The sequence below is a fragment of the Andrographis paniculata genome, unplaced genomic scaffold (genome assembly GCF_009805555.1).
Source record: "Andrographis paniculata isolate CXL003 unplaced genomic scaffold, ASM980555v1 Contig10END, whole genome shotgun sequence".
NCBI classification, from domain to species: domain Eukaryota; kingdom Viridiplantae; phylum Streptophyta; class Magnoliopsida; order Lamiales; family Acanthaceae; genus Andrographis; species Andrographis paniculata.
This window is the reverse complement of record NW_026137380.1, coordinates 228,130-247,052: the sequence shown is the minus strand read 5'-3', so window position 1 is coordinate 247,052 and position 18,923 is coordinate 228,130. Positions and strand designations below refer to the sequence as shown.

The following is an 18,923-nucleotide window of genomic DNA, read 5'->3' as shown; positions in this document are numbered from 1 at the left end:
GATTCATTATTCAATGATAATATTGGGCAGATTCAGGTACAAGGAAAGGATAAAAAAATAGGAGCAAATCAGGTATGTTCTGGTCTGCCCCGCCAATAGGCTGTTGGAAAATAAATGTCGACGGATCAGCGCGGGGGAGTCCCGGAGAAGCAGGAATTGGGGCGGTAATTCGAGATGACAAGGGAAAAATCTTATTGATGTTATCAAAATATATAGGGATGAAGTTGCCGGTGCACGCAGAATTAGAGGCAGTACGAGAGGTTCTTGATGAAATTCGGAAATCATGGGGATTTCCGATCCCGAAGGTGATATTAGAGAGTGACTCGTCGACGGTCATATCGTGGCTTCAGTGTACCCTTGGGTGCAAGAGATTCTCAGCTTCCTTACCCATTGCAATGCGGGGGAGGTTTCCTATATCTTTTGAGAATACAATTGTCTAGCAGACGGATTAGCCAAAAGAGGGGCGAGGGGATGTTCAGATATGGTCGCATGGATATAAATCGGATAGAATGAGGGGATGTCCAGAAACTGTTGACTGTGGAATGTTCTGGTTGGATTATCTTCATTAGTTGTTGCCACTATTAAGGAGATTTTTGAATTTTAGTGGATATAGCGGCTAGGTGGTTGCAGAGGTGATTGGAAGTGAATCTGTGTTGATATGGTTTGAGGGATAGTCCCAATGGTTAGGTTGATTTTGGAATATAATAATATACTCCTTCCGTTCCTTAACAATTTATTCATTTTTTTTATTTTGATCCGTCATATAACAAAGAAGTATCCGTTTTCTTTTTTAGTAATTGTACTATCTACCTAACATTCCAAATACCCTTCTAATTTACAATATATTACACAAATGTCATTACCTTTGTATCATACAGGTTAATTTAGTCTTTTTACTTTTATTTCTACTTTATCCTAATATAATATTAATATTTCTAAAACTCCGTGTAAAAAACAAATGTAAAAAACAAATGGATATATAGAATAAGGTCAGAGGGAGTATTTGATTTAAAAAAATAATAATAATTAGTAAGTAATTAAGAAGTGTATTAGTAAAAAAAATTATTATTCAGTAAAAATAATTATAGATTAAAATTAAGATAAGTAAATTGTTTAATTAAAATTAAGAAAATTATAAAATTTAAAATTTAAAATGCGATTAAAGTCCATAATTATATTTCCAAAAATAGAAATGACAAGTTATATGAGATAGACGAAAATAGAAAATAAGGATAAATTATGTGGAACTAAGCGACTATAATATAGGAAAATAAATACATATATATTTACAAGAAGAGAGTAACATGGGATGTTTTCATTTTAAATTATTTTGAAAAAAATAAATTTGAATTTATATTAAAATAACATTTAATAGAATATTATATAAGAATAAAAATACTGAAATACTTTCTTATTTCTTGATAATCTATTTTTTTTTTAATTTTTTTATTTTGGTTTGTCACGTAACAAAAGTATTAATTTTATTTTTTAGTAATTATATTATTTATTTAATATTATAAATATTTATCTAATATTTATGGATTTGGTAGGATTATATGAGATTTGAATTTTTAAATTCTAAATCCATATTTGGTTATAAAATTGACGATGAAATTTTAAGTGTAGTTGTAAAAAATAAATGTAACCAATAGGGTATTTTTCTATTAATATTTATTAAATATTGTATAAGAATAAAATTGTTGAATAATTGAATTTTAATTTAAATACTATTTTAATATAACTAATAATTTAAAAAAAATAAACACTTAATCCATCTCAAACACCATACAATATTTAAATTAATTTATAATAAAATTATTAAATTATAATTAATTTACATATATACTAAATATATTAATCAATATTAATATATTATAATCGGATTGTTGTGTCGATTCGAGTTGAGAGTGTGTTAACCCTAAGTGTCAACCCATATATATAATCAGGTTAAATTTTTTTATCCAAACTCAATAATTTTATGTCGAATCGTATTGAATTGTCGTGTTAGGTCAGTTTTTGTCGGCCTTAAGATAAAATTTCTAAAATGGATAGCTTAGATATCATCTTGGGAAAGACGGGTTGCGGGTCAACTAGGAAAGCCTAGGCCGTACACTTGGGCTCTAGCCCAAACCAATATATTTGTAATTTATTTTTTATATATTTTTTAAAAAATTAAAGTAAAATAATTATCAAATATTCTACATAAAAATATAAGAAAGTAGAATATTTAAGAATAAAATAAAACAGAAAAATAACAAACACTAAATATAGATATGCATTTAGCACAGATCAGGTCATAGGGTATTTATTATATTGTTATTTTAATTTCGGACCAGGACCACAATGAGCGATAAAGGCCCGGGACCTCCCACTACCCGGCAGGCACCTCATCCGTCCGCTCCATTGACCCTGCAGTTGCTCCGCACCTCAACGGTCATTTTCACATTGTCCAATAAATAAATAAAAATTAAAAAAAAACTAAACAAACAACACAATAGTGGACAGCCATTACCGGGAAAAACCACTTTAATTCAATTTCCGTATTCGGAGGGTATTTCGGTCATTCCATCATCCTATCAATTATTGACCTCGACCCCCTCATTTTATATTCGAAAATTTCATTTCCTCCGCCCACTTGCATTTGCTCCTCTCTCTCTCTTCAAAATTCAGAAGAGAATTCCCAAAAATCCTCCATCGCATTGCGGCAATTTGCACCGGAGATTGCGCCTCTGATCCTTGAGATTTCGCTTGTAATGGCAGGGAATTCGAAGCTTCTGCTGGTGGTGTGTTTAATCGCGTCGCTGATAGTCGCCAATGCGTCGGTCGGAGCTGACAGCGGCTGGATCATGCCGGCGCTGAGATCTGGATGCAGAGGAACTGTCGCGGAGTGTCTACAGAACGATGATGAGGAGTTCGAGATGGATTCGGAGTCTCACCGGCGTATATTAGCCACGCGGAGGTACATAAGTTACGGCGCACTCCAGAGGAACAGCGTCCCCTGCTCGCGCCGCGGCGCGTCGTACTACAACTGCCGCCCTGGCGCGCAGGCCAATCCCTACCGCCGCGGCTGCAGCGCCATCACTCGCTGCCGGAGCTGAGGTCGATTCCTCCTACCACTGCGGTTATTTGTATTCTTTTTGTTTTATTATTAATTTCATTATATTCTGCAAATATTTTAATTATTTTTGGGAAGGACGCGTTTGGTATACGAAGAATAATTAAATCATTACTGAACACACTGTGCTGTTGCTGTGTTGTGTCGGTTCCTCTTCCTCGCACATATGTGTATCCATACTGTTTTTTTTTTTTTTAATCTTCCACACATCATTTTGTTTTTGATTTTGATTTTGATTAATACTGAAAATACATGAATAGATGAGTTGCTAATTGCTATATAATTTCATAGTTTGGTTGATTCTGGTGTAATTAATTCCTGAATTTTGCTTGCTTGCCTATGAATGAAGCTATCTAGTATCTTATCTGCCAGAAATATACACACTGTAATTCTAATCAATAATTATATACAATTCTTAATAAATATGGAATGAGATCCAAAAACAGGCTATAAACACCAAGATAACAGCTGGATTCAACTAGGACGACTAGTCAACCAAACACATTTTCGTGTCTGCTGGCTGGCGTATATTCAAACTATTTTGTATACGCGTATCAAAATTTGATCAATAAGATTTATTTATTTATTATTATTTTTTAAAATGTTTTCTTCTATGCAGAAATATTGATTGTTACTTTTTTTTTCTTTTTTTTTTTTTTTCATTTATAAATATTTAATTACAAAATAATTATTTTATCAAATATTTTATTTTTTTATACAAATATTTATATTTTATTATCCTATTATTTCACGTAGATTAAGAAAATTTATTTTGTAATTTTTTTTATATTTATTTTTTTATATAATTAATAGTATTTTTTATTTGTATTATATTATATAAAATTTTGTAATTCGGATTATATATATTAAAATCTTTATGTATATATATTAAATTTCTTTAAATTATTTATAATAAATTTTATTTTAAAATTACTAACAGTATTATTTATATAAAATAATAATAATATAATACTGTATCATAACAATTATTATTAATTAATTCAATAATATTACTTTAAATAGTTTTTGTTTCAAATACAAAAATATCATTTAAAATGGAATTGATAGAATATAATATTTTAAAAAATTTAAATCACCTCATGTCACCGAGCCATTAAAGTATGTTTTTAAATAAATGGGCATTGATTAAATGGATAAAAAACTTCCTAAAAAAACATGTACACCTGAAATTGGGTATCTTGAAATTTGAATCATTCTTGAAAAAGAAAAAGTTGTGGAAAAAGCATACAGTTGGATGTGTTGAGAGCCCCAACAAAACAAAACATTTGAAAAAACATAAATAAAAGAAAGCTGCAAATAAAATTTCGTTTCACTTTTGGTATATGTTCTTTCACATTCCCAAATACTAGTATATGCTATGCCAACACTAATCTGCCAAATTTTTAACTTGAATTTTCAAGAGTTATCAGATTTTTGAACCTTTTTTTTTTTTTGGAATAAAGTTTATTTGGGCATTTAGATTTGTTTCTAAGGATTTAAGATATGTATCTCCAAAATAAAAAACTATTCTATCTGTATGTCATAATTAGTTATAATTTTTTTGTAATTTATAAATGAAGTGTAATTAATATAAAGAAAGTGTAAATAATTTTGGCTACTATTTATTCACATAGCATCTAAAATACAATAAAACAAATATTTGAATTCAAAAAATTATATTTCATAATTAGTTTATCTGAAAATGACAATAATAATAATAATAATAATAATAACAACAAATAAATAGATAAATAAAATGATATCCATTGAATTGAATTAGAATTATGTGAATGATATTAAGGAATTGAAATTGATTGAAAATTTCCATAAATGCTAAGGGCTGTGTTTGTTTGCAATTTTTTAATCTTATTTCCACACAATAACCCATAATTAAGGATGTTTTTTTTTTTTTTATTATGAGTTTTGAAAAATTTTGATTTGAGTTTGAGATATAAAAAAATACACTCTAAATTATTACTTTACTTTGATATCAACAGAACATCTTTACATTCATTAAACTTATTCATCCAAAATATAATTTTTATTAAAAGCATTACGTCAAATGTCAAACTTCTCTTCAAATACAACATAAAAAAAACTTTTTACTCCCCCACGTCCCATGTAATATGAGTGTATTACTGTAGACATGAAAATTTCGGTAAAGTATAATTAGTATTTAAGAAGTGTATTAGTAAAAATAATTATTATTTAGTAAAAATAATTATAGATTAAGATTAAAATAAGTAAATAATTTAATTAAAATTAAAAAAAATTATAAAATTTAATACATAATTATATTTCCAAAAATAAAAAGAATAAATTATATGAAACAGACGGAAAAAAAATAAGTACACATTATGTGGAACGAAGAAAGTATTTCTTTAGAAAAAATATCCAAAATAAATAAATAAAATAGAAAAGAAGCAGTTGAAAAAGAGAGAGAGAGAGAGAGCATTGAATTGTGCAATGAATAGGTTGATGTTTTTAATTATTTTTCCAGTCTGACTCTGAATAAATACACTTAAACAACCTCACATGCACTGCATGACACCATCACATTCATTATTCTCTCTCTCTCTCTCTCCATACTACATTATATATATATATAGACATGTATTTATTTAATCTATTTAAAATTTCAAATGCATAGTCACAGAATGGCTGTTAGTTACTACTATTCGATTCCGACCCCGCTACACATAGGCTCAGTGTACGTATGATTTTTGAAAATTTTTAAAAATAGTAAAAAAAAATTTAATATAATAAAATTATCATAGTAACTATAATATCAAAAATAAATTTTGAATATATAATAACACTTAATATTTAAATACTTTGTTACTAGACAAACTAAAATTGAAAAAAAATAAAAATAGAGAAGTATAATTTTAATGAGCAAATAATATATAAATAACACTAAATAAATATATATCTCAAAAATGCCCAGTACCTTTGATCTTTTAAATAAATATTGTCCTGAAACAGTCCTACATAGTTTTATTGATTATTACAAAAATAAAATATTATATATATACACAAAGAAAACATCTTCAAATACTTTGTTCTATTTCAGTTTTTTTCTCCAATTCTTTTACTACTATGATTCTCTATAAATAGATAAACATCAAACACCCTTAAAACACAAAATATACATAATAACCATACAGACCAAAGAAACATTTCAAAACAAAACATGGTATATTTAGATCCCGTAAGGGATAACCTGGTGGTGGTGTAGGAGTAGGATAGCGGCTGCGTGTTCACAAGTCGTCACTTATAGCCCAAAATTACATTTTTCCCTTTATCAATGCAATGATATTCTATAAAAACCTATAAATAAAGTTTAGAAAATTTATTCACCATTCTAATCTAAAAAATTAAATAAAAATCTAAATCCAAAAGATTCACATAACAAGTTAAGCCACTTGGTCAGGTTCAAAAGTTCAAAAACCTATCTTTTCATTTGCTCTTCTTTTCACACTTAGGACCTACAACAAAAACAAGCATATATAATTTTTACACCTAGGTTCTAACTATTATTTGCCACTCAAAACAATTCCAATTCAAATTCAAATCCAAAATAACCCAAAATACAAAGAAAAAAGAGAGCAAAATATTGACTCCACTAAAACTAGTTTACCACCTAGATTCTACATAAACATTATATTCAACAATTATTTCTTACTCAAAACAATTCAATTCAATTCAAACTCAAATCCAAAATAACCCAAACTACAAAAAAATGATGAAATAAAATATCAACTCGACTAAAACTAGCTACATGGAAACACAGACCACTCACTTCTGATACATAGAAATCGGCAGATGTAGACAATATATAATTAAGATCCAGAGACATTCTATTATGACGACAACTTGTGAATATATTGCAAAACTAAAAACATGCCATTCAGTATTTAGTGAGGCTTTATCAATTAATAGAATAACTAGACCTGGTGCCGGCCGGACTGGCTAGTGCCGGTATGGCTATCCTATCCATAGTCGTATTGGCTTTCATTCCAATTGTGTAATGGGAAGATTCAAACCTCCGATCTCTTGAAAATAAGAGTTTGCACGAGTAAGAGCAGCATGATGATTGATGAAAAGCTTTTTCCCAAAGATCAACAATTCTACATAGAATGATAGCACAGATATAACAAATATTCCATCAATTAGTAAACATTAAATTCTCCTTCATTTCTAGAACTAAAATTAAGTGTCTTTGAATTTTTTCCTTCCACACTCTTATCAATTTGATGAATTAACAAGCCAAAATTGAGCAAATCAAACACTTATTTATTTAACATATTATACTAAAAAATCAATTTTACATTCAAAATATTACGTCAACACCTATTTATGTTGCATGAAATAACTTTCCAATTCAAAATCCAAACCCAAAAGTGTGTTTGTTTTGGATATTTGGATTTTGAGTTGAGATTTGAATAGTAAAAATTTTGTATTGGAATATTTATATGATGTTGATATAAATAAATGTTGATTATGATATTTTGAATATAAAATTAATTTTTAGTATTATATAAAAAATAAAAAAATAGATGTTTGATTTGATGGTTGAGGAGGGGAGAGGGAGGGGAAATTTGATGAATAGTAGATTTTAGGGGAAATCCCCCAAACAAACACACCCAAAATGAATCCACAAGTTTTTTGGGCATATTTGGGAGGTGCTTTTAATTTTGATTTCAGATTCGTCTTTACGAAAACCTTCACATAATGACAAATATAACAAATAATGCTAGGAAATTTTCACCTTGTGTATCTCTTGGAAGCAACTAAAATTCATCAACAACTCGGATGCCAGCGTTCCTGTCCCACTCCTCCGGAGAGGAAACATCTGCCATTACCTTTTCTTGCCCACGCCAAAGTACCTGAGTACGAAGTTGTATTACATTCCATGGCAAACACAAGTTACACGCCAAAGAATTTACATCTATTGAAACAGCTCACCTTGTCAATGACACCAAACTCCTTTGCTTTACTGGCGTCCATATAAAATGGCCTTTTCATTACATTTGCGACAGTCTCTTCCGACTGATCAGATATTCAATAAGGTTTTATTATATACATAGATAGTTTCATTAATGCAGAATACAAAGCAGCAATACAATGCATCAACTCACATTTCCAGTATGCTTTGCTAACAGATTCACGAGAATATCCCTGTTTATAATCACCTACAAAATCAATTCAATCAGTCCTAAATATAAGTCAGGTTAAACAAGCTGTTGCATGTAAGAGGACATCAGGAGATTTCTAAATGCACATAATATGATAAACTGAATCAGAAATCCATTAATGAAGAGAAAGCTTACACTCTATATGCTTAAATCTACAAGTGCAAGTCTCCGAGTTATCATGCATGTATTTTCTACAGGACGCATGTGGTTCATTAGTTACACTCTCTAAATTGTTTAGAATATTAAACTTAATCATATTTCCATCACCATTCTCAGTTGGTTGCCAAAGGTTCTAATTTGCAAGACAACCAATATCGAGAGAATGGCATGATATGTATCCACTTAAGTGATTTAAAAAGACCTTTCCAACTCCAGTGTAAAACAAGATGCAAAAAAGGAGCTTGAATTTACCTCTTTTGCACGAATCAGGACATCGCTGGCAGGCATTAAGCCGGATGAGGGAACACGAGGTTGTTGAATCATTGCTGAGTACAGTCTCCAACACATTAGCAATGTATGAAGATGTATATCATTTTTTATGTTAAATAAAAATTGGATGCAAGAAACTACCACACACCTTTGGCATGTGGCATCATGAACCGTTTGCCTTTTGTTCCTGAAGCAAGTAAGAGGCATGCCTGGCCTATAGCAGCTCCAACAGCAACTGTATGTACCTGTAAGTGAGACAGACCATTATATTGTGTGCTGTGACTTGGACTAATAATATTTGGTAGAAGGATAAAGTTGCAGAAAGTTAATCATGAGAAGATTATATAACATACATGTTGATCATATAATGATGCCATTTACTGAGCACATGTGTGTGTGTGAGAGAGAAGGAGAGAGAGAGCTTTGATGGTATCCCTGGATTTGACTTAATAAGGGAATGGTCATGTTACGTAGTCAGTTTGAATGCAGATAATGCAAACAATCATATAATTGGTGAAATATTCAAAATTCATGCTTCTTATGAATGCCTTGAATAGTTGTCGCACACCATAGAGGCTTAGGTTCTTTTCTTTGCTGATTTTAGAGGGGATATAAAACCCATATGAAGGAAAGGATTTATTATCAGAATTCGCAGTTGGCATGATGGTAATGAGCACACATATTAAAGCTCCATGAGCTACAAAGTTGCAAACGATGAAAAGGAAAATGAAAAGCAAAAAGCTTAGCTTGCAATAGTTTTATCCTTGCAATTTCTTGTGTCTTATCCGCCTATGCAATGTAATTGGTTGAGGATCACTTGAAGAAATAATAGGGTGGATAGAAATCATAGAATAGGTGTATACCGAGCCAATAACTCATGAAATTGACATCACTGATCATTTTAATGGATTTCCTAGGATCACCTTGAAATGGTTCTGAGATTACACTTCCATGAATAAAAATAATACCCACTTAACCATCCAGTTCCCTTCTAAAGTCAACAGAGAGCAGACTGCAACTAATTCCTACCTAAAGAGTATAAATAGATAAAATGAGGCAAAGAGCACTGTGAATCACTACTTAAGCCAGGCAGTTCATCTATAGCAAGGCGCGGCATTTTAAATATGCTAAAATTGCTAATTTAATAGAGTATTTGGAGCATCAAAGGAGGAGTAATGAACCATAGCACACAGAACCTCACCTCATTCTTCAATTGCATCAAAGCATCGTAAATTGCAAAACCCTCAGTCTCCATCCCAACCTAAGGATAATTATATACGTTCCAGCATTAGATCATCAATATGAAATGTAATACTGAAGAACGAACTTCAGATAGAGACAATCTGACATGATATGCAGTAAAGAAACGAAATGAAGGTGAAAGTCCTACTTCCATTTAGAGGCACCAGTAGCAAATCAGAAGAGACTGGTTCAAATACCAACGACTCAACAAAGAAATATTCTAATTTAAGAATACAAAAATGATAAACATGAAGGGCAATAAATTATTGCTTGTAAACAACGCTGAAGTGGCTAGTAAGATTAAAAGTCAGAAGGCTCACTGTTTCACCATTATCGCGCGTAGTTCCTGTGGAATTTATATAGAGATAAATTGGCTCTTTGGGGTCCATCCACTGTAGATACATTAACTCGGCCACAACAAGCTCAGTAACAGCCGGTACCAGCTGAAACAAATAAAAATCATGAGTCATATTTATAATTCCAGGAAGATAAATCCAAATCTAATAGACCAGGTGACTATCATTCCACAATGCAGATCCATTAAACATTTCTTTCTTCTAGCAGCACATGTTCTTCATTGTAAAAATTTGCTTAAAACCCATTAAAGATATTTTAATTTCCAATATCCTCCAAAAGATTCTGATCACTCATGATCAGAGGCTTCATTCAAAAAGTTTGGGTCGAGCTGAAAAAGACTAATCAGAAGTTTGTATCGCCCGGCATAAGCTCCATATCATTTGTTTGACTTAATTTATGTCCACTCACGTTATATAAAAAGGAAAATTTATACACCACCATAACTGGGAAAGTAACAAATCTAACCGGCATGCCAATGTACACTATTCTTCCATCTAGCAACAATGAAGGTAAGTCTGGTGGTGGTCTTCTTGGTCTATGCTCATTATATGACACCGACCTCTCCACCTGTTACAAATACCAGAAAGTCATCAACTGAAGATTTCAAACTCAAGTACCTACATATTTATGAAAGTACAATATTGATGTGTTCTATTCCAAGCAGCTAGATGCATTAAGTTATCGTTTATGAGAATGGTACACATTTTTCTCTGACAGTCTGCTCTACATAGTTGAATAAGAAACCAAAATTGCAACCTAATATGACATCAGTGAAACGAAATTAGAGAAATTCCTAAAAGATACCTTCACATGAAAGCACATAAGAACGACTGAGATGGTGTTCATTTGATTACTCTAACAAGCCATAAAATCATCAGTGAAATTTATGTATAATTCCTTAACCTTCGCCAATCGATCTCAAAATTTTCCAAACAATTCAGAACACAACTAATTACAAATCCATCCTTCCCCCAACTTAACAAACGCTTGAAACTAAATAAAAACACGCGAACAAAACAAACAAGAAAAAAAATTCAAAAAATGCAGATAAAATTCATGAAAACCGGAACAAGGACACAGTTACATCAGTTTCATCATTAGGATTGATAATAATACCTGTGCGGGAGTAGCCATGAGGCGTGGCGAGTCAAACAAGTCGAGGAACGGCGGCGTGTCGGAGTTCCTCGTCCTATCCAGAAGCGCATCGGGATTCGCGGCAGCAACGGAAGCAAGCTTCGATAGAAAGGGGTCCTTAGGGTTAACAGGAGGCGTGGGAATCTTTGCGCTGTTGAAAACAGCAGGAAAGCCACGGCGCATGGCTGAGTGAACAGGAGACGATGAGGAGCAGCACATAGAGGAAGCCATGGGCATCCGCAGAGCGTTCGCCATTGACGGTGTTGGAAGATTAGTTTCGGTCTCTGCAGCTCTACTCCGCCGAGATAAAGTAGAAGACGACGGAGCGACACCCAATTGGAGCAGGGGAGGTATACACTATCCGTATACGAGGTCTCGGGTCGGATCCAATAGATATTTTTTGAAAAATAAACATACACTATAAATTATAAATATTACTGTCACTGCGAAATTATACTTAATTTTAAGAAAATAGGTAAAAATATATTTTTTTATAATAGAAAATAAAATATGGATTCATAAAATTTTACTATCTCTGTTTTAATTCAAAATGTAAGAATTTTGGATATTTTTATTAAATTATTATTTAATTAAAAATTAAAAATATTTTAGTATTAATGTATAATAATAATAATTATTACTTTCTTCGTCTCAATTTTTTATGTTCATTTTTCTGTCCATCCAACTTATTTTATTGCTTTACTTTTAAAAATTTTAATTTTAATTATAATAATTATTTATTTTAATTTTAATCTATAATTATTTTTATTATATAATAATTAATTTTTTTATATATTTTGTTATTTATTAATTATATCCTTCATAATTCTCGTATTACTGCAAAATACAAACAAAAATATCCGAGACAAAAAGAGTATTTTAAATAAAAAACTTTAAAATTAATATAACAAAAATGATTAAAATGGTATTTTGAATTAAAAAATAATTATATTATTAAAACTATACTCAAATAACTTAAGTATTTCGGAATCAAAACCTTTTATCCCATGCCTTTTTATTTATTTAGTTTTTAAATAAAAAATTTCTTTAATATAATATTTTTTAAAAAAATAATTTGATAAAGAAAAATCATAAGTAACAAACCTTAATCATTATTAGCATAACAATATTTAATTCATTGAACTTGACTTAAACTAAAAATGGCATATAAGAGATTAAAACAAACATATTACTCACTACTAATTAACATATTCATTGAATTTGACCTAATTTTAGAATTACATTTACAACTCAACTAATAGTATCTATTAAATACACATGCAATGATTTCTCTAACAATAATTGACATAATTCGATTTCAATATTTAAATCGACAATAATAATTAAAGATTCTGTCAGCTTTGCAACTTGAGCTTTCGTTGTTTGGTTTTCTTTCGCAGTGCTCAACTTTCTCGATCTCAAGATTAAATATCAATTCACATGTACGAGAAGAACGGGGCATAAACAGAGGATAAATAAAAATAACACAAAAGAGTAAAACAAAAGCGCCAATCCCCGGCAACGGCACCAAAAATTGACCTGTCGCGCGGTCAATCAAATATTTCACATATTCCGTAATCACAATTTAATATAATAAGGGGAAGATATCTTCTCCACAGAGACTGTGTGATTCACTCTTTCGTGTTCTAATGCAGTAAATAATTAGGATAAATCTTCTTTTATTATCTAATGAAAATAAAACAAGAAAACAATTAAATTAAAGGAGAACTAGCTATTAATGAGATGTTTGACTCAAGGGATGATGAGTTATGACACTTGTATCATTTATTCAATAAAGTTAATTCTTATTAAAGTATCAATAAATTAGTTATAGTTATCAACAAGCTCTGACAATCAATTTTTCCTTACAGTGTAGTAGGTAATTAAAGTACGGCCGTTAACTACCCCTAATTAAGCAAATAAAACTAGGTGCGTCCATAAGAAATATTATCTAATCGCAAGAAAAAACCCAATTCAAAACAATTACTACTTAACATAAATAATTAGATTTGATTGTCTAACCCCAAGAATGAACTATTCAACTCGGTTGTCACCTATTAAAGTGCGAATACAATTACGGATATCCTACCTGAATTGAGTTTAGATTATCAGACTAATTCAAATATCGGTACTAAAATATTCAATCAATCTAATAATCACAAACATTATTCTCAGAATTAGACAAATATTGATAATTAAAAAGAACTTTTATAAAGAAAATTAAGAATCTTCAAAACAAAATAACCAAAAAAATTATTACCCCAAACCAAAAAAATATCTACTTCATAATCAAAGAACAAAAGAGACAAATAAAGTAATAGTGGGACGGAAAATCTTCTCTATCGATTTGTTCATGCACGATCTATAAGTTTGTAAGTATTGTGCGTATTTGCTCTAGCCGTTCCCCTTCTCATGTGCGTGCATCTGCTCTGGTTGTTCTTCTCCTCATCCTCACGTGTGTACATGCTTTGGCCGTTCTCTCATCTTCTACGTGTGATCCTCTATTTTTATTTAATTTTTGCCATAATTATTTTGTAGCTTTACTTTTGAATCTTTAATTAAATTCTCATGTCAGATGGTATAGTTAGTCATGACCATTACTAACTTAATTGTCCGGAAATAAATAATATGCACCGAAATTAGGCAGAATCTAATCAAAATCAATCAGATATCGCATATGATATGAACATAAAACGCATGCGATATATAGATATCAATTAATTATAATCTATATCAATATAGTATTATTATATTGTACGCATCAACTTTAAATAAGTATATTGCATAGTAATTAATAAGGAATCATGTATTTTTTTATTGGTAATTTTTTTATATTTGGGTTTTATTTATTTATTTTGATCAAATATTTGGATCAGTGTTACAAAATTGTAAATATTGAATAATAGAAATAACACCCCATAATTACTATAATACATTTGCAACACATATGTTATGTAACACAAAATAGGTACTGCACAATTTTATTTATATATAGTTTATTTTCAATGATTATCTGAATGAGAATAAAATTAGATAGAGTAAACAATTATATAGATACACTATAAATAATTTATAAATTATAGTCAACCAACTATCTTATGATACCCTTTTAGTAACACATAGTGTATTTTATTTGTATGAGTTCTTAAATAATTTTCAATAAATTTTTTTATATTTTTAATAAAATAAAATTTATTTAAAAAGTTAATTTCAATAGGAAATTGTGTATTAAAGTATAAAAATAATTAATTACTTGCAATATATTAATATTTTATTTTGGGAAATGTGTTGGTGGAAAAAATAAAAAAATAACAAACCCGAAATGCTTCACACATACTCGCAATCGCAACTGAAAAAAGGATTGATTGCTCTATCAGCTGTGAGCTGTGCTGGTTTAGGAGGAGGATTGATATAGAAGCTGTTCGGCTTCGATGGCAGATATCAAAGAGGAAGTGAGGCAGCAGCAGTGCCAGCAGCTAATTGAAGAAGATATGGAAGCTCGGAAACCGGAGGGACATTTGCACGAAGAAGAGGAGGAGGAGCGGGAAAAGAAGGAAATTCAGCAGCAGAAAAGTTCCAAAACGAAGCGTGTAGCTTCGCTGGACATCTTCAGAGGCTTAACCGTCGCGGTATATATATATATATATATTTATTGATTTCATTGGATATTTGTTGTAGATGATCTTATGTGCGGATTTTTTTGTGGCTGTTGTTGGTTATGGGAAATGATGATGGCGTTGATTCTGATGTAATTATAGAAATCATTCAATTGCTCTGTGTTGGTGGTATACAACGTTTGTTTGTTTGTTTTTCCGTTAATGGAGTGGAGGAGTTGACGCATAGAACTTAGGTTTCAGTCTTACTTATAAGCTGCTGATTTTTAGGTTGTTAAGGTGAATTATTCCCTGTTCTTAGCTAGGATGGTTGATGAAGTTGTTTATTGTAGGCTCTTTTTTATTGTGATTGTGGTCGAGGTTTGATGATCTTAACTTGTTTGTTTCGATGGTGGTGGTGCCTGTAACTTCAAAATCTTTCATTTCTATTGGCGTCACTAATTTTGAGAAGAAACTTCAAATTTGACCTTTCGATACCTCATATCTATGCCTTGAAAGAAACAGAGGTTCTAGCAGCAGTGCATTTTGTGAGAATCAAATGTTCACTAGGATTAATTTGGATGGTATAGGAAGAACATTGCTGCTACTAAGTCATACCTGTAGTCATGTACAAATAGTGATGTAGATCATCTCCATTTCCCCTGGATAACATGAGAAATTTTTTTCTTGTAGAATAAGGAATAATGTTTGGATGCAGTTAATGATACTGGTAGATGATGCTGGTGGAGAATGGCCCGTAATCGGCCATGCCCCTTGGAATGGTTGCAACCTTGCAGATTTTGTAATGCCATTCTTTCTGTTTATTGTGGGAATGGCCATTGCCCTTGCATTCAAGGTGCAATTTCTTTCACATGTATTTTGTTTTCTTGCTCCTTTTTTAAGAATGATAATTCTGTCATTTTAATCCATTAGTCGTGGATTATTATCTACAGAGAATTCGGGATAGGGCAACGGCAATCAATAAAGTGGTTATAAGAACACTAAAGCTTCTCTTCTGGGGTCTTCTTTTACAGGGTTTGTTCTTCAGTTCAATTTATTTTCAAAGTGGCATATGATTTGTCTTATAGAAATTATTAGGTATTTATTAAGAACTTAAGGTCCAGCAGAATTGTTTATTTTTCCCTAGGATTTGTATGAAATTTTCATCACTACAGCAATCTTGAAGGACACACTGATAGTTACTGCTTCTGGCAAACAAAATGAAAAGAAAAACGAAAGCTAATGCGTCAAGTGCTGCCTTGACTAATTTTAGGTGGCTTTTCACATGCCCCTGATGAATTATCGTATGGTGTTGACATGAAAAAGATAAGGTGGTGTGGAATCCTTCAGGTAACTTTGATTTATCTGTGGTATGTGATCCATTTATCTTTTGAATTCGAATTAAGAAACTATCGCTGCAATCTTTTCAGAGAATAGCTCTTGCTTATTTAGTTGTCGCATTGGTAGAAATCATGACCAAAAATTACCTGACAAAGGATCTACTGCCAGGAAAATTCTCTATATTCAAGCAATACTTCTGGCATTGGTGAGTAATGCCCTAAGATGTCTATGATAGTAGTTGCTGGTCTTAAAATTTGTATTTTTATTTTTTCAGTTGAATCATAGTTCTTCACCGTTTGCAGGATTGTAGGAACATGTGTTTTGATTGTTTATTTGGCCACACTATATGGGGCATATGTTCCAGATTGGCAATTCAGAGTGCAAGATAAAGACAGCGCTGATTTCGGAAAAGTTCTAACGGCTAGTATCTTATCATTTTATTTTTATATCAGCAGAACCCGAAAGATGGTTACAGTGGTTGTCTTATTATTGTTCACCTTTAAATTCATTTTCGGCTGTTTAGATATCTTGCAATGTGAGAGGAAAGTTGGATCCTCCTTGCAATGCAGTGGGATATGTCGACAGAACAGTGCTTGGACTTAATCACATGTACCAACACCCGGCTTGGAAAAGATCCAAAGTGAGTAGTTTTATCATCGATGGATACTTCGGAGGTGCAATTTTGTCCTTGGAAAATTTAATGGTCTAAACCCCTTCAGGCTTGCACGAACAGCTCCCCTCACGAGGGACCTTTCCGGAATGATGCTCCATCGTGGTGTCGAGCACCTTTTGAACCTGAAGGAATATTGAGGTCAGCTGTTTTTCACTTAACGAGAAAAACATTTTCTTGATTGGACACGTTCAACATTTTATTTCATTCATAACTTCAAATTTCCTGTGAATTTCGATGTCCGTGGCAGACAGTTTTGTGATACATGATTTTCTCAACATCGATAAACTTTCAAAACGAGTTCTTACCCTTCACATATCTTTCTTCAACCATGTGTCTGACAGCTTGTTCAATGCAGCTCTGTTTCAGCTATCCTCTCCGCGATAATCGGAATACACTTTGGACATGTTCTTGTCCACATGAAGGTGCACTATGCCTCGACTTTTTAAATAACCATTCTGCACAAATTTATTTTCCATTCAATTTAACACATGAATGCTATTAGGACAATCGGTCGAGACTTCAGCATTGGAGTATCATGGGGCTCGTCCTTTTGATTCTCGGCATTACTCTTCATTTCACAAACGGTAATTTTAGAAACTACAAATGCAAGATTGCTGCAGCCTCGTAGGCTTTTTTCGTATCCCTAATGAAATTTCTTCGACTGCAGCCGTTCCATTGAATAAGCAACTCTACACACTCAGCTACGTGTGCGTAACATCCGGAGCTGCAGCATTAGTGTTCTCAGCTTTCTATATAATGGTATAGAATCTAGAAGCTCTAAGAACATGTTTATTTTCAGTTTGGAGGTTTGGACTTTTGATTTAAATAATGTTTTGTTAAAAGAGTATATATGTGTATATATATATATATTTTTCCCAAAGAATCGTAGAGTCCGAAGAGTAAAAAATTAGATAAAATTGCAACAGAAATCTTGTCACATGAAACTGTTTTGACCCGATAACCCATTCAGTTCATTCTAGTAGAAGATGATCTTGCTAGATGATTAACCATCTTTCATTTCAGGTCGATATATGGAGTTTCCGGAGCCTGTTTCTGCCACTGGAATGGATTGGCATGAATGCTATGCTGGTTTATGTGATGGCCGCCGAAGGCATCTTTGCAGGTTTCATCAACGGCTGGTATTACAAAGATCCTCACAACACTCTGGTAAGGTTTCGATTTATGACATCGTGTTTGTTTGTTTAATATTTATAGTTTTGTATGTTTTGGTCAACTTTTATTGTTATGTGTGTATATATATATATAGTATTTTCTGAGTAGTATTTTTCGGGTATAGTGAACTAATAAAACACTAAGTGAACACATTCGATCATCCTTCCCTTGTATTTGCCATAAACACATTTGAAACATTATGTTGCAGATAAATTGGATTAAGAAGCACATTTTTGTCGAGGTTTGGCATTCGGAAAGAGTTGGAATCCTACTTTACGTTATCTTCGCTGAAATATTATTCTGGGGAATCGTCACCGGAGCGATGCACAGAAAGTCTATATACTGGAAGCTTTAACATTGTTGCTGCAGATGTGGTAAGTGTTTTAATGATTTAATGTTGTTGTTGTTGCTGCTGCTAACTGAATCCATATTTAGGTTATGTCTGTTTTCATAAGAGTAGTGTTTTGAAATATGTTGTTCTTTGTAGTACGTCGATACTTTGAATTGAATGAATAATCCCAATAAAATTCAATTGAATTCAAGTAATATATCTGTTGAATTGAGTAAGATTTGGTACTATGTTTATTATTATTTTTTTAAATTCTTTTAAAACTATCAAAGCATTTATTTTTTTATTTAAACATTATTTTTATTCAAGACATTATACT

The 18,923-nt window shown here is 31.5% G+C and overlaps 3 protein-coding genes across 4 annotated transcripts; 2 read left to right on the top strand and 1 right to left on the bottom strand.

The window, feature by feature from the left end:
- The first annotated feature begins 2,609 nt into the window (after positions 1-2,609).
- LOC127251055 (rapid alkalinization factor-like) lies at positions 2,610-3,415 on the top strand. The gene has a single exon (XM_051274649.1). It carries the CDS (start codon positions 2,754-2,756, stop codon positions 3,096-3,098), a length of 345 nt encoding a protein of 114 aa, XP_051130606.1. The 5' UTR covers positions 2,610-2,753; the 3' UTR covers positions 3,099-3,415.
- A 3,433-nt stretch (positions 3,416-6,848) lies between these two features.
- LOC127245376 (ATP-dependent Clp protease proteolytic subunit-related protein 3, chloroplastic) lies at positions 6,849-11,832 on the bottom strand. Its single transcript, XM_051266209.1, has 10 exons — positions 11,458-11,832; positions 10,807-10,908; positions 10,305-10,427; positions 9,944-10,003; positions 8,891-8,987; positions 8,725-8,798; positions 8,257-8,310; positions 8,084-8,167; positions 7,887-8,004; positions 6,849-7,245 (listed from the first exon to the last, which is right to left on the bottom strand). Exons 1-9 carry the CDS (start codon positions 11,728-11,730, stop codon positions 7,909-7,911), a joined length of 963 nt encoding a protein of 320 aa, XP_051122166.1. The 5' UTR covers positions 11,731-11,832; the 3' UTR covers positions 6,849-7,245; positions 7,887-7,908.
- Positions 11,833-14,790: 2,958 nt separating this feature from the next.
- On the top strand, positions 14,791-18,801 carry LOC127246413 (uncharacterized). Of its 2 annotated transcripts, none has more exons than XM_051267774.1 (13): positions 14,791-15,104; positions 15,787-15,924; positions 16,022-16,103; positions 16,342-16,418; positions 16,499-16,614; positions 16,712-16,829; positions 16,933-17,049; positions 17,129-17,220; positions 17,438-17,504; positions 17,585-17,666; positions 17,750-17,841; positions 18,106-18,249; positions 18,464-18,801. In XM_051267774.1, exons 1-13 carry the CDS (start codon positions 14,907-14,909, stop codon positions 18,608-18,610), a joined length of 1,470 nt encoding a protein of 489 aa, XP_051123731.1. In that variant the 5' UTR covers positions 14,791-14,906; the 3' UTR covers positions 18,611-18,801. The 2 variants fall into 2 exon arrangements, with proteins under 2 accessions (XP_051123731.1, XP_051123742.1); XM_051267785.1 differs by having other exon boundaries at positions 14,958-15,104; positions 15,762-15,924.
- The last annotated feature ends 122 nt before the right edge of the window (positions 18,802-18,923 follow it).

What these genes read in the sequence shown, in the direction of transcription:
- LOC127251055 (XM_051274649.1), top strand. Translation starts at nt 2,754, where the DNA reads ATGGCAGGGAATTCGAAGCTTCTGCTGGTGGTGTGTTTAATCGCGTCG.
- LOC127245376 (XM_051266209.1), bottom strand. Translation starts at nt 11,730, where the DNA reads ATGGCGAACGCTCTGCGGATGCCCATGGCTTCCTCTATGTGCTGCTCC. An exon ending in TCATGGCTACTCCCGCACAG is followed by an intron (nt 10,909 to 11,457) that starts GTATTATTATCA and finishes TATTTGTAACAG; the next exon opens with GTGGAGAGGTCGGTGTCATA. An exon ending in CGCGCGATAATGGTGAAACA is followed by an intron (nt 10,004 to 10,304) that starts GTGAGCCTTCTG and finishes AATTATCCTTAG; the next exon opens with GTTGGGATGGAGACTGAGGG.
- LOC127246413 (XM_051267774.1), top strand. Translation starts at nt 14,907, where the DNA reads ATGGCAGATATCAAAGAGGAAGTGAGGCAGCAGCAGTGCCAGCAGCTA. An exon ending in AAGCAATACTTCTGGCATTG is followed by an intron (nt 16,615 to 16,711) that starts GTGAGTAATGCC and finishes CACCGTTTGCAG; the next exon opens with GATTGTAGGAACATGTGTTT. An exon ending in ATTTCGGAAAAGTTCTAACG is followed by an intron (nt 16,830 to 16,932) that starts GCTAGTATCTTA and finishes TCGGCTGTTTAG; the next exon opens with ATATCTTGCAATGTGAGAGG.